We start from the raw sequence: 14,784 nt of genomic DNA on the forward strand, positions 1-14,784 counted from the left end.
TATATAAGCAAACATAGCTTACTAAATATTCAGCCAATGATGACCAATCACTGCGCAAAATTAAAGAGTTTGTTGAGATCCAACCTGATATTCTGGTTGTTGAGCTCACAGGTTCAATGTTAACTTGTGATTTCTGAGGCATAACTAAACAAAAAATTTGAATTGTGGACATTTAGTGTTGACCATGTCTATAGCATTGTGTCCAATCAAGATGGTGACTGCCTTTATACATTTCTGTCTTTTAGTGCATCAAACATTCATGATGACTGCTAATGTCTCTGCTTGACTTTTTTCATATAAACTTCATAAGAATTTTAGAAAAAGTTTAATTAACATCAGGTTCATCAAGATAATAACATGAAGGTGTCTATTTCCTTTTGCTTGTTTGATTAATGTTGAATTAGTTATACAGTATTGCCATTAATAAATGACCTCTTAACTTATGTAATACACATTTATAACAATTATTATAGATGCGATACAGGGCTGCCAACCCTCGACTCAAAGTGTCTGTATCTCACAAAGTTATGTCTCCGCCCACATTAGATAATTTCACGATTTTGAATACGTTCCCCCACATTCTCAAACCAAATCTGACCCTTTAAGTGTCACCTGGTTGTAGAGTAAATATCTCCCTTCTTTGACATTTCTAGAGTTTGGCATCTCTGGTAATGACCTTTTACAATATTTTGGATGACTGAGATATTGCCAGTACAATCACATGATGATTTGTTTACCTGTCCTACAATACTGATCTACCTTTATTCTTTTACAAAATGTAGTATGAGAGATGGATATAAAATCTGGTTGCAACAATATAACAATATGTCCTTTATCTCTCCCACAGTGGCTACTCTGGTACAGAGAGGGATTGTCTGGTCCACATCGCAGAAGTTCTAGGGGCCACGTAAGTTTGTATCGAGAAATTCTGGACAGTGATACTGACAGTTTAGCCTAATTTATTTTAGATATTGATCAAAGTATAGAGGCAGATACACTTATATTACTTAAATGTTTTCACATGCAATGAATAATTTATTTGTGTAGAAATATAATTGTTAGTCAATACTTTCCATTAATTATACAGTAAATCCCATTTATAACGAACACGCTTAGTTATAATGAATTCATGGATGTCTGTTATATGTGTATAATTAAGTTTTTATTTGTTTTCACACTAAATCCAACTCTCTGATTGGCAAATTCTTTTTCTTCATATACTATGTAGAAAAAATCTGAGAATGGCGCGAAAATCTGACGTAATCATGACGTCACAATAGAGACGTCGACGTTGCATATTGATTTAGAAAAATAATCCAATGGAAAATCAAAAGAATCGTACATTTAAACCTATTTTATGTTATCAAGTAGTCTGAAAAAATTATTATAAGCATTAATGAAACAATTTTTTAACTTCATAGAGTTACGAATTAAATTTTGTTTGCAAACTTTTGTGAGAATCTGCTAAGCAGATTCACACAGTTTGCAAACAAAACTTCTTTGATACTCCTATGAAGTTAAAAAATAGTATCATCAATGCTTAAATAACAAACTATGCTCATAATGACGAAGTGATTATGTTGGTCCCCAGAGGTTAGTTATAACCATGTTGTACTGTACTAGAACTGAAATGTGATCATTTGGAAATGAAAGCTTTCCAACATCCAGATAGAGATAATGATTGTCTCTTAATCTCACTAAATGTGTCACTCCAATCTACTGTCAGGTGTCAGGATTACTTTGTGAGGAAGGCCAATAAGGGACTCCAGCCCAGCACACATCTCATTGTACGCGAAGCTGAGGGATCAAAGTACGAGGCAGCTAAAAAGTGGAACATTCCTGCTGTGTCAAATAGGTATATATATTAACTATTGACAATTTGAATTAGTCATTGCTTTCCTCAACTTATTGCTACATTAAATATGTTTCATAATAAAGACTATTCCGATTCATATTACTTTTGACCTATAGGATATATAGTGCTGGAATCAAAACCTAATTGAGTAATCACACACTGAAATACATTTGAACCCCATTTACTCTAACTTTTTAAACTCAATCACTATTATATTAATTCAAAGTGTTTTTGGTTCCAGCCTAAATTTCCTTTTGTGTTCAAGTACATATAAATTGATTTATCAAATAGCTTTTAAATAAGTTTTACTAAGGGTTCTGTTGACTTCTAGTAAGCATAGTTTGAAATATGTTGTGAATGCAACCCAATTTACATTGATGCCATTAAATGCCTTGTTGTTCTCTTTTTCAGTTGGCTATTTGCTTGTGCTAAATCAGGGAAAAGGGAAAAGGAGGAACAATATCACATTGACAATAAAAAATCTACTCCAGTTGAAATGGAGTTACAAGAAACTTCAGTGAAGACCAAAGGAATTGAAGTTTCGAACAATATAAGTAAACCAGAAGTTTCTGTGGGGAGGGGGGAAGACAAAAACCAGAACAGCATTACAGACAGTAAACAGGCTGTTCCATCAAAAGAAAATACAGAGAGTGAAACGAAAGAGACAAAAACTCGTAAAAGTTTAAAACGTACCAACTCTAAAGTAGACTGTCCGGACCTCGATGACGATCAAAGTAGACCAAGCAAAGTTCCTAGGGTGTTAGAGAGTGTAAAGGAAAGTGGGAAACAAACAGGTACAGAGGAAGATCGTCCTACTGATAAAGCGTATCAGCAGGGCAGTCAGAAGGAGAACATGAGCAGACTTAACAAGGCCGCTGTTAACGACAGAGTAAAGGTAAGAATAGCCCACTGTGTTTTATCAATGTTGATGGATATATTAAATGATGTGTTTTTACCTTAGTTTAAGGTTTAATGATTGCAAAAATTGTAGTCTTTTGTAGAGGGGGAGATTGTTAGAGAGATATTTGATTTTATGATTTTGTTTTAGTATACAGTAGAAGTAGAACATTGATGAGTCAAACTTAAATTCTTCAATATCTTTTATCAATTTACAGCGATTTAGAAAAAAGATTATTAATGCATATATATCATTCATAGATCAAGTACATGTACATAAGGTTTACTGTGGGAGAAAACCGGTGTTGTCATGCAAGTGGTTCAGTACCATGTCGTGTACAAATCAGAAAATCAAACTCTGGTTGCCGAGATGGAAGTGATTTAGTAGGGCTGCCGCGATACGACAGAAGCGTACCACGATATATTGTGATACACAACAGCTGTATCGTGATATGTATTGCAATATTTTGACCTTAACATATGTGGTATCTATTTTGTATATATTCCATAATAAAATCACCCTTTACATTATACAAACATACAGTGCTATGCTATGTAGTTTCACATCGATTTCAACCGTGTTGTTGAGTAACAAAAATGTTCAAATGTGAGGTTCTTGTTTTAAAAAATACGAGTCTGTTTGTGAAAAAGCTAGGCTACATACGATCACAACCTAATAATGCAATACCTAAACATGATAGTGTCTGCAAATATCTACACTTTTGAACCTAAATAATGAACAAATTTACATACAATTGTCCTGGCAAAATAAGCTTAAGATCATCATTAAACTTGTTGTTTTGACACGTGTAGGAATTCCAAAAAGCCTGAAATAGCTGGCAAATCCCTGCAGCCATGTATTCACCGGGCCTTAAACGTATTTAGAGAATTATTCTGGTATTGTTGATTGATGGAGCGAATCAGCTTGATAATATTTCAGGAACTAGCCTAATGTCATATTGTTTATATTCAACGTCATGCAAATGTTTGAATCATTTGAACAATATGAACGTTAGTTACATTACAAACATTTGACCAACATCGGAATCGAACGAAAACGAAAGGGATACGCACATGGCTTCATATTATCGGAAAGGAAAACAAAACAATTTGCTGATTTTATTTTAATGACAGGATGTTTTAATTATTTCAAATTAATGAAATTATGATACTAAGAAAATATATCGTAAAAAATGCGGTACAGGCAAACTGTATCGCGGTACAATATTTTTTGGTGGTGCATTGCAATACCCCAATATACCGGTTAACCGCAACAGCCCTATGATTTAGCATTGTGCCAACAGATCACCAGAAAGTAGTCTCCTTTTCACTTTTTATAATTGTAGGCACTACAGGCAGAGGTAGACACAACTCCACAAGGAGGAGCCAGGTTCCGTACGGGACTCCAAACTCCATCGCCAGGCCGCTTCCTCGACTTAAGCAAGGAGTTTCACCCTGTGTTTGATCTAACTGTAAGTTTGGAGATGCGTGAATAAATACACCATAGAAGTCAATAGCTCTATAATCAATCTATTCCCATGTATTCATATACAGACACCCATTTCCTAAAATTCATGCTTATGTACACACATGAAAATTACTTCAATTCACAAATACAGTGTATTCTTAGATTTACAAAAAAGAAGCTACAGATTCCTAGAGTAGTGAATGAATTTTTCTCCATATTCTTTTCAATTCAATGTTTTAATGATTTAGGTCATTTTAGTCTTCACCAAAGAGCTCAAAATTGTCTGTTTCGAGCATTCATGGGTGTCTCTTCCTTTTAAGCTATGAAGGGAGGGGATGTTTTTTGTGAAATCTTCATTTTTAACTTTTGTTACAGGATGCCATGGCTTCACTAGAGACACCAGAAGGACATCGCAAAGTAAATAGGAGAAAAACCAGTCTGGTAAGTCATTAGTACTGTGTGGATTGATTCTGTTGCTTTCAGTGGTTTCATATACTGTTATATCCAATATCCATATATAATGAGAATGCCACTGGTGTATTTTGATAACGTGACTATTACATTGTTTTTTTGCAGCCATTGGATGAACTATACACAATACAAATAGAGAAAGGCCTGAAAAACATGGAGGAGGTCCAACCCGAAGAGAAATCTCCAGTGAAGGTAAGATTGTATAGATTTTTAACCATCCTCTTTTTTACGTGGGATTACATGTCCAAAATATTAAACAATGGCTTTTAGATGTTGTTGATCAATAAAGTTGATGCCTATTCTCTTTTTTACGTGGGATTACATGTCCAAAATATTAAACAATGGCTTTTAGATGTTGTTGATCAATAAAGTTGATGCCTATTCTCTTTTTTACGTGGGATTACATGTCCAAAATATTAAACAATGGCTTTTAGATGTTGTTGATCAATAAAGTTGATGCCTATTCTCTGTTTCAATAGCCAATAATTCAAGATTCAACAGTTCATTATACAAAGACAAAACCCAAATATAGAATGTTTTGTTGAATGCACTATAACTGACAAAGGTAATTTTATACAAACAGGTGGAAGAGGAAGTTGCTCCCCTTCATGGAGTCACCATAGTGGTTAATAAGAAGTTGTTATCACAGCAGTCTGAGTTCAACAACATTGTCTCAGATCTTGGAGGAGATTACCGCTGGTCTTACGACAACACCTGCACACATTACATATTCCAGGTAGGGATAGATGATGCCTGTACTCCCGGTAGGGACAAAAAACTAATATACTTATTCTATATTCTAGACAGGAGCAGACAAGTCCTGTACTCAGTTCATAATTTGTATATGGGATAAATCCTTTATAGTGAGTTACAAACATGTCAGCATCACATTTTATGTCATCACAACGTCTTTCTGGTTATGTATGAAGTATATAGACTGAAATAAAAACAATTCCTGCCCAACCACAGGTTTTAGATGGATACTTCAAGCAACATGGACTGAACATTAAATCTGTTTAACATTTGTTTTGTTTCTTTTTGTAGGGACGTTCTAATGACACAACAAAAGAGTTCCGCTTGGCTCGAGACCAGGGCAAGATCATTGTTTCACCTCACTGGATACACATGGTACTCATTCTGATTTCTTCTCCTCTGTCTTCCTTATAACTGCTTGTCAATGCTTCAATATGGTGTTTCATCAAATGTTGCTGAAACATGCCTTAATAATATTTTAATTTGAAGATTTGAAGGAAAATAAACGAAATAAAAATAATGACTATAAAATTTCTGGACTTTTTCTCGTTGCATCATTGCAGTGTTGAGGCAACCCAATTTTACTTAAGTTTCTGCGTGGAAGCATACTTCTAGATTTATAATGGTTTTTTTTTCTATTTCAGTGTAAAGAACAGAATGCCAGAGTGGACGAGTCACTCTTTCCTCATACTTTTAATCCCAACTTGTCCTTGGTAAGCCACACATCCTTAACATCTCAAAGTTGGCTAACCAAGGTGAACTTTTTGATTAAGAAAGATGTTCAAAACTGCTAATTCTTGTCTACTTTTACTAAATGAATTTTGAGTTGATGCAACTTTATTTCTTGATAGAAAAGTTTAGCAATTTATTAATGCATAATCTTTACCATTGTACACTCTGCATCTAATGCATCTTATATTTGGCTTACTTTGTATCTTTATATTAATTCATAGTCAGTGGTAAACATTGCTGACTTTGTCTGTTGTTAAATCTTTAAATTCATTTATTCCATCTTTGCATATTACAGAGTTATTTCCTTTGCAGGCAGGTATCAATTGTAATGTCATGATGTTACACTCGTAAACACATGATGTCACAATCAATATCTACCCACAAAGACAGATCACTCTGTAATATACAAACACAGAATACCTGCTGTAAGTGAATCTATCTTTATGTTTGTTTTCAGTCAGTGGTGAGCAGTAAGAGGACTGAGACACCTGGTCGTGCCAGCCGCCGGTCAGGCCGAGCCATGGCAAGGAAGGAAGATGATACGGTCGTTACTTCATCAACTATTCACTCAAAAACATCACCACCAAAAACAGAACAGAAATCAGAGCAGTCCAGTACAAAACAGGAAATATCACCACTCAAAGCTGCAGGATCTTCATCACCCGCGGGAGCTAAATCAGACAAGTCACCGAAGGAGGAAGGCCAGAAATCTGGAGAGGAGGCCATGGAACACGAAGATACGACGACAGAAAAGGTTTTAATACTTATTGACATGTATAGAAATATTGGAGATCAATGAAAACTTGAAAAAAACTGATGTTTGAAAGGTCTCCAACATGAGGGCTTATATCTGTGTAGTGAGAGGTTTTACTGAAGGTTAAAGACAAAGATTTAATTGTTGGAGATTTCTCTGTTAAATTCTTAAAAGTAGGAATTAATTTCATTGTGAAAGTCAAAGAGCGGTTGAATATGTGTATTTCTAGTTCTAGCTAACTTGTATATGATATACAAACCCATACTGTTCTTTCCTTATGGGTACTAATAATCACACTCAAGGAATTAATAGTAAAAATCATGAAAACACCAATTGCATATATTTGGATGATGGGAATAAAATCTTTGGTGAGAGCAGTTTCTGAGAAACACTTGTAACATTATGTGCATACTTGTTGTTTTGTCTTATAGCAGGAGGGACTGGAGATAGGTGGTACATTGGAGCTTAGAGAAGTCCTCTCAAAACAGCTCGAGAAGATGATGGGTTCAAAGTAATTATACACTTATAACTGATAAGATTTTGTTGAATTATAATGTGATCAGCATGTTGACTTTTACCATGAATATCACAGCAGTGAATAAACACTTACCAAAGTACTATTCAATGGGTCATTTTTCTTCTGTTGATGTACAAATTGTAATTATTATAACATCTGATATGATAAAGATGTAATCCTATTGGCCTTCTACCTAATGTCTATGTTTTGTATGGTTACAGAGCTAAGAAGAGCACCAGAAGAAAAAGTAAACGACTCAACTGTAAGTAAATTGTATACAAGTTATTCCAATGTGAAAGTATAATGTATAATCAGTGAGGGTTATGTTTTATGTAGGGTCTGCCATACACTGTAAATGCTTACTTCTGTCACTATTACTTATATTTTGATCTTTAGGTTTCTTCAAAGAAGAAAGATTGACTGGTCTCTATCCCAGACGCTTTGATCGATTGGGAACTAATTCAATGAATTGTCTTTTAAGGTATAGACTGTTATCATATAGTTTTATCTGTAAGTATGGGAGAAACACTGAAAACTGGAATAGTCAAGATAATGAATTGTTCGAGGCCCTTAAAGGCCGAGAACTATTCATTATCTTGACTATTCCACAGTTTGAGGTGTTTCTCATACTTAAACCATGGCAATGAATGTCACCGGTACTCTCCACTATTACGCTGGGTATTGTTTAACTATTCCACAGCTCCAGGTAAACCCTTACTACCTATTTAAACCTTGAGACCTTCACGATTCATATATTTACCTCACTAGGAGAACAAGAATTATGATTTGCATGATTTTTTTAAAATCCATGCAGAGGTACTATATGGTACTCCACTGAAACATTTACTCAGTTTAGTTTTCACTGTTCAACATGGAGGACCATAAATATGTATACATTTTTTGTAGCTCTGAATATGCAATAGTGATGATTTTTGGATATGAATTTGAATTGATTTTGGGTAAAAATCTTTTCCCATACAGCACAGAAGTTAGAAGTTTAGAAGAAGAAAAAACAAAATAATCCCCAACGTTTTGGATATATACACAAAATAGTGAAATCATGTTCCAAAAAGTGTGTTTTTTGAAAGTATTCCTTGGGAATTATTATCTTCTTGAAAGGTGTTGGGATGTAAATTTGTTTTTATGGAATATGAAGTGATTTGGATATACAAAATATGAAGAAGAAAAAGCATGTCAAGCATCTGTAATTTTATTTTGGCAGAAAATTCAGCATTTATCTCATGGGATTTAATCTTCTCTCTTTTGGATTTGTTGAAATTAATTCTTTTTTGGGTTATGGATACAGTGGCTGTGAAGAACTTATCAAATTTATTTTGGAATGAAGTGATAAAAATTGTATACATGTATATGGTTATCGATCACAACAACATTGATAAGTACATGGGTTAATCTTTAATTCATCTCTCCGAGGATTTAATGAATGAGGACGTATTTCTGATTACATGCTAAGCTATGCTCACCTGAGTCACTACATTCACCTTCAACTGTGGAATAGTTACCTTTTCCGGTGGAATAGTTCACAAACTATTCCACAGCAAAAGGTAACTATTCCACTGTAGAAGGTGATAATAGAAGACTTTGCTCCGACTATACTTCAAGCTATAACAATAGATGACATCACAGCCATGTTTTAATAGGGAGATAAGACATTTTATACAAGTTTTGATATTACAGCTAGTGGACAGATGAACATGTCGGGGGAGACATCAGGAGAACTATCTGGAGAAGGTCGTAACAGTAGCCATAGTCGGCCCCCTTCACGTCAAAATCGATGGAGTCTTCAAGGTAATGTTCCTTTAAAATTTCTTTTCTTTGTATCTATTCTGTTTTATTGTTTTATAGTTCAGTGAGATCTATTTCGATACTGTAATTTATCTTCATTCAACACAACGGCTAATACTGCTGGCAGTGAAATGTCCCATTCTTTGTGGGAAAAAACCACTGAATTCTCTCCTTGTGGCAAAGAGCAGCTCCTCAGTAACATGGATGATTTTTACCCTCAGATGAGCAGGCTGGTCAGAGTGAACGACGTAACAGTAGACAGACATCAGGAGGTTTGTACTAACATTTCTACCCTCTGTATCTGGGTGAATAACAGGAATATTCCATCAAGTTAGATGACAATTAAATCAATATTTGAAAAAAAGCCATTTACTATAGATACCTTAAAATTAAGTTTCTTTTGCTTGTATTATGTAATTATTTTCATGTCTACTAATTATGGGATATTTTTGTCCTAATAGCCAAGTCCTTGGAAAGTAACTCAGGACCTGAAGCTTCCCAAAGTGTTCAAATCACATGGGATGATCCCACAGGAAGGTAATTACGAACATATTTGCTTTTGTTTGTGCAAATAGAATACCATGTAGCTTCTAGATCTTAATTACATGATCAGATTTATTTTTCCTTTGAGGATTAAAAATTTCAAATTCCAAGAATGCCTTAACAGTAACGAAATAGCAATCCAAGCTCAAGGTCAAATTACAGGGCAAATAGGACATGGTTTTTGAGAAGATGACTCCAACCAAACAAATTAAGTTACTATCCGAGTCTTATCCAGGTTATTTTGGATCACATCTAGGTCAAATCCACATAGAGTCACAATCTCAAAGGAAAATGAAAAAATACCCAATTCATTTGCCTTTATATTGCATCTTACAGCAGATAGGGTCAGGATGACCTATAGTCGTCATGTTTCGTCCGTCGTCATCCGCCGTCCGCCGTGCGTTATCTTTTCACATTTTAACTTCTTCTTAATTTCTACCTGTGCGATTTGGCTGAAACGGGTCAATCCGAAATCAAAGATGGCCGCCACAGCCTTCATCTTGAAAACACATTTTGAACTTCTTCTCAAGGTCTACCGGTGCGATTTGGCTGAAACTTGCATGAAATGATCCTGACATGGTCCCGACAAAGTGTTGTTATTTTTTCGGGTCGATCCGAAATCCAAGATGGTCGCCACAGCCGCCATTTTGAAAACACATTTTGAACTTCTTCTCAAGTTCTACCGGTGCGATTTGGCTGAAACTTGCATGAAATGATCCTGACATGGTCCCGACAAAGTGTTGTTATTTTTTCGGGTCGATCCGAAATCCAAGATGGCCGCCACAGCCGCCATCTTGAAAACACATTTTGAACTTCTTCTCAAGTTCTACTGGTGCAATTTGGCTGAAACTTGCATGAAATGATCCTGACATGGTCCTGACAAAGTATTGTTACGTCTCTGGTTGATCCCAAATCGAAGATGGCTACCATGACACTATATCTAAATAATTTCCTATATGTTAAGGCCTTTGGGCCTCTTTTTTGAAATAAAATTTGTTGAAAGAAATTGAAAATGATCCTGACATGATCCTGACAAAGTGACACCATATATAATTAATTTTACTATTGCCAAGGTAGTTAGATGACCGGGAAGGCCCTTTGGGCCTCTAGTTATAAAATCAAGATTTTAATGGATTAGTATACAAATACTGTACTATTATGAATTACCTGTCCACAGACTAGAGGAAGAGAAGTTAGCACATAAGTTAGAGAGAGCCTGTAGCCCAACACAGGACCCCTCCCTACCACCAGGCTATCTCGATGCCGAGTTCTCGGAGGTTGAAGAGGAGGAAGAGGAAGACAAACCAGTACCAAACTTACCCAGCTATGTAAGGCTTCTACTAAAACTTCTAACTTCAGATAATAGTAGTAAAGAAATTATTACAATTTTCATTAATCTTTACTTAGAGTTTACAGCTTGTGTGAAAATAGACAGCTGATATATTCTTTTGTTTTCGAGACATTTTTGAATTCTTAAGGATCCTGGACAAATGTACAAACATGATATGTATTTAGAGATTCTATTAAAGGAAATGTAAACTACCAAATTGTTACCATGATTGAGCCAATGTGAATTACTGAGTGTTTGTTTGTCTTAGGGTAAAACATCTGAACGTAACAAAGAAGATGAAAGAATAAAGACACCTGAGGCTCCAGCTCTTGGTAAGTTAAATCATATATTAGATCAGGAATAGAATAGCTGAATTCTAGGATAAGTTGTGTCTAATGGGTGTTATTATCCCCCGTTCAGTTGGATGTTGAAATGGATAGAATATTTACAACATTGACATAAAAATACAAGATTGACAAGCGTTTTCATGCCTAGAAACTTTTTCACATTGATTTAATTTTGATTTAAGCTCATGTGGTTCGATGCACTTTGCAGGGATTAATTTTCGTTATTTCTAATTGTTTGTGAAATATACCAAATATAATCACACACGAAAATAAGTTGATTTACACTTGTTAGGTTTGTGATTTACTTAACTCATTTTAGAGTTTGTTCAGTTCTGCTTCTTATATAAAATACTTTCATTATAATGAAGTTTTTGTAGAATTTGTACACTCTACACCTACATTATGCAGCCTTCCCGAGACCTCGACATTCTAACAGAGAAGATCCGTCTGAATCACTGCCAAAGGCAACTGATAATGAAGAGAAAGAGCAGGGGGAGGCAACTCGACCTATCCCAGTGTTCTTGTTGTCTGGGGTATCACAAGAGGTAGGGGATATGCTGGGAGACTTTTAAATCCACCCTTGTTGCCTTTCTCGTATCGATAATGAATGTTTATATATAACCTTAATATGTTAGCATATTAGGGATAAATATATTTGAATCTCCAATTCGCTATGGCAGTGGATTCATTTTTTAAATCTCTGATCCCCAATAATGAATCAGCTACCAACTTTAGTCCCCTTAATTAGTTTTCTGAAATTTTTCATCCAGTTTAAGATTTTGGATTTCAAACAAAATTACTTAAAAGTTATCAGTTAACAAAATCATCATCTATGTGCCTAGTACAGGAGAAAGACCACTATGGTGCTCTAGTGGGAGCAGCTAGGAGGACAGATGTTGGAGAAGGTCAGATGTACAACTCGGCCTGTACTCACCTTGTAATAGGTATGATGTATGACTGTTACTCAGCTAGGAGGACAGATGTTGGACAGTCAGATGTACAACTCAGGAACCTGTACTCACCTGTATAGGTATGTATGACTGTTACTAGGAGACAGATGTTGGCTTGTACAACTCGGCCTGTACTCACCTTGTAATAGTATGTATGACTGTTACTAGCTAGGAGGACAGATGTTGGATCAGTAACCGTGTACTCGAAGTAAGACGTTTGAGTTATTTACCCCTCACTCCTTGTCCATTATCTACAAATATCTTTGATGCATCATGTGAAACACAAAGAGCTATATATAAAGTAAGTGACCAATAATAATTCAACTTGTGTGTCTAATTTCAGGTCTGCCTTCTTGTAATGAGAGCTTGTGTGTCTAATTTCAGGTTTGCCTTCCCGTAATGAGAAATTCCTTGCAAGTGTTGCTTCAGGAAAATGGGTGTTGCACAAGTCTTATTTTGAGGCCTGTCAACAGGAGGGTAAATTTGTCGCGGTAAGTCTGACTGGTTGGATAATTTGTTACAATGTTCATACCTGTATCAGCTTTCTTACACAATAAGTATTAATATTAAAGCCTGGAATATCCTGTTTCTTTTTATGAATCAGTAAACATTTAATAAATCTTCTCCTAGTAAAATGTAATTTTTATAAGTCAACAAGCTATTAAGTAGATGCTATGTATTTGCTGCTAAAAGATTACATATAAACTGGTTTCCTATGGACAGGAGGCTTTGTATGAGTGGGGAGGAGAAGGTACGTCCAGTCTGGCTAGCAGTAAAAACCAGGCTGTGGTAAAGTTAGCTGCAGCCGCACATTCCTGGAGGGTCTCTGTGGAGGAAGAACGCAAGGTAAGGCTGGAGTATACCTGTAACATTGGAAGGCAGAAAATGTATGTGATATCAGTTCAATAGATGAATCAGTATCTTCACTTTATCTTGTGTTGTGCCATTGGAGTTCTTTCAGCCTCACCTTTGGATACAAACTAGTGTAATTACCTTCTACAACTGTTAATTTTACTACATCAGTGTGACAACACAAAAACCTCAAGTCACTGATTTTAGATGACATCTGCATGTAGTACTATTTACCGCAAAAATAAAAAATGAGAACAAATTCCTTTTGATAGAGATCTGGTTCCTGCCTTGGAGCTTTCAGTGGATGGAAAGTGCTGCTTTGTGCAGACCCAAACAAAGAGTCAAGCTTCCGTAGATTACTGGCTGCAGGGGGCGCTACTGTCCTCACCAACAAGTATGTTTGAGTGTTGATCAAGAAATGAAGTAAAAATGTCTTGATTTGACTCATAAAATTGTTCACGAAAAGATTTGATGATTGTAATCTGTATTCCTCAGTTATATGATGCAGAAACATGTAATATGTGAAGTTCTCATATAAGTTTTAGAGTCTACTTTCTCTTTTGTATTGACCAATTGTTTTACAAAGGACAATAGCCTTTAAATCTCTGTTGAAAATCTTGATGACGTATTATAAGTGTTAAACCAAGTGAATAAACAAGAATCTTTTGGATATAAAATGTTCCTTCTACTTTGACATACACACTATCATCATGTTTCAGACCACCTTTCCCAAAGACACTGTCGGCTACACATGCCTTCATAGAACTGTCCAAGTACAAGATGTCACAGGTTAGATAACATTTATTATACCACCTACGTGTCTGTTTGCCACTACTATATTCTTTGAGGTGTTGTATTGTGCCAATAGTCAGATGACTGTCCCATGGGCCTCTTGTTATACCACCAACCTGTCCATCTGTAGACACAATGATCGACTGACTTCTCCTAAACTACCAGAGGATTTCAATAAAATTAGGTAGCAATTATCCTTATACAGGGTACATGTACAAATCTAAATTGAAACAAAATGCCCCTTTGATACAAAATGATTAAACTGCTAATCCTCCTGAACTACTGGTGGGATTTCAATGAAACTTGGCCTGCTGGATGACAGTTCTAGTTTCTGAGGCCTCAATATATAATGATATCTTTCTTTCGGAGATGTTATTGTTGTTTCTTTATAATCAGGATTGTGTATTGAGTGAACATGACCATATATTACAGGAAGACCTTGAAGTGCTGATCAGTGCCAACGTGTTGTGTTTACGACCAGATTTTATTGCCGCCCATCTTACTGACAGTCCTCCACCGCGATCAGATGACTTCTGTCCTCCTGAGGTAGCCGCTCTCATTATAAGGTAGGTAGTATGTTCTTTGCTTAGTATAATGAAGTAATTATGTCCCTACCATGTCAAATTGATGGTAGTAAGGATGTTTTATGATATTGCCCATCCTTATTTCAGATGGAGGCAAGAAAATGTTTGTCTAGGTTATTGCTAGTTTTATTTTGAT

At 35.6% G+C, this 14,784-nt stretch overlaps 1 protein-coding gene across 1 annotated transcript in view; it reads left to right on the forward strand.

Moving 5' to 3' along the window:
- Positions 1-14,784, forward strand: part of LOC138320608 (DNA topoisomerase 2-binding protein 1-like) — a 40,458-nt gene that overhangs the window by 25,099 nt on the left and 575 nt on the right. The window contains exons 20-43 of the mRNA XM_069263703.1: positions 848-907; positions 1,727-1,855; positions 2,267-2,750; positions 4,099-4,224; positions 4,596-4,661; positions 4,797-4,883; positions 5,275-5,427; positions 5,736-5,819; positions 6,089-6,157; positions 6,634-6,930; positions 7,362-7,441; positions 7,669-7,709; positions 9,143-9,253; positions 9,472-9,522; positions 9,712-9,787; positions 10,971-11,121; positions 11,392-11,455; positions 11,879-12,015; positions 12,318-12,414; positions 12,805-12,911; positions 13,144-13,266; positions 13,545-13,666; positions 13,992-14,061; positions 14,497-14,630. Coding sequence (XP_069119804.1) covers positions 848-907; positions 1,727-1,855; positions 2,267-2,750; positions 4,099-4,224; positions 4,596-4,661; positions 4,797-4,883; positions 5,275-5,427; positions 5,736-5,819; positions 6,089-6,157; positions 6,634-6,930; positions 7,362-7,441; positions 7,669-7,709; positions 9,143-9,253; positions 9,472-9,522; positions 9,712-9,787; positions 10,971-11,121; positions 11,392-11,455; positions 11,879-12,015; positions 12,318-12,414; positions 12,805-12,911; positions 13,144-13,266; positions 13,545-13,666; positions 13,992-14,061; positions 14,497-14,630 — 2,919 coding nt within the window. The remainder of the gene's footprint in view (positions 1-847; positions 908-1,726; positions 1,856-2,266; positions 2,751-4,098; positions 4,225-4,595; positions 4,662-4,796; positions 4,884-5,274; positions 5,428-5,735; positions 5,820-6,088; positions 6,158-6,633; positions 6,931-7,361; positions 7,442-7,668; positions 7,710-9,142; positions 9,254-9,471; positions 9,523-9,711; positions 9,788-10,970; positions 11,122-11,391; positions 11,456-11,878; positions 12,016-12,317; positions 12,415-12,804; positions 12,912-13,143; positions 13,267-13,544; positions 13,667-13,991; positions 14,062-14,496; positions 14,631-14,784) is intronic.

The sequence above is a fragment of the Argopecten irradians genome, chromosome 4 (assembly GCF_041381155.1).
Source record: "Argopecten irradians isolate NY chromosome 4, Ai_NY, whole genome shotgun sequence".
Classification (NCBI taxonomy): domain Eukaryota; kingdom Metazoa; phylum Mollusca; class Bivalvia; order Pectinida; family Pectinidae; genus Argopecten; species Argopecten irradians.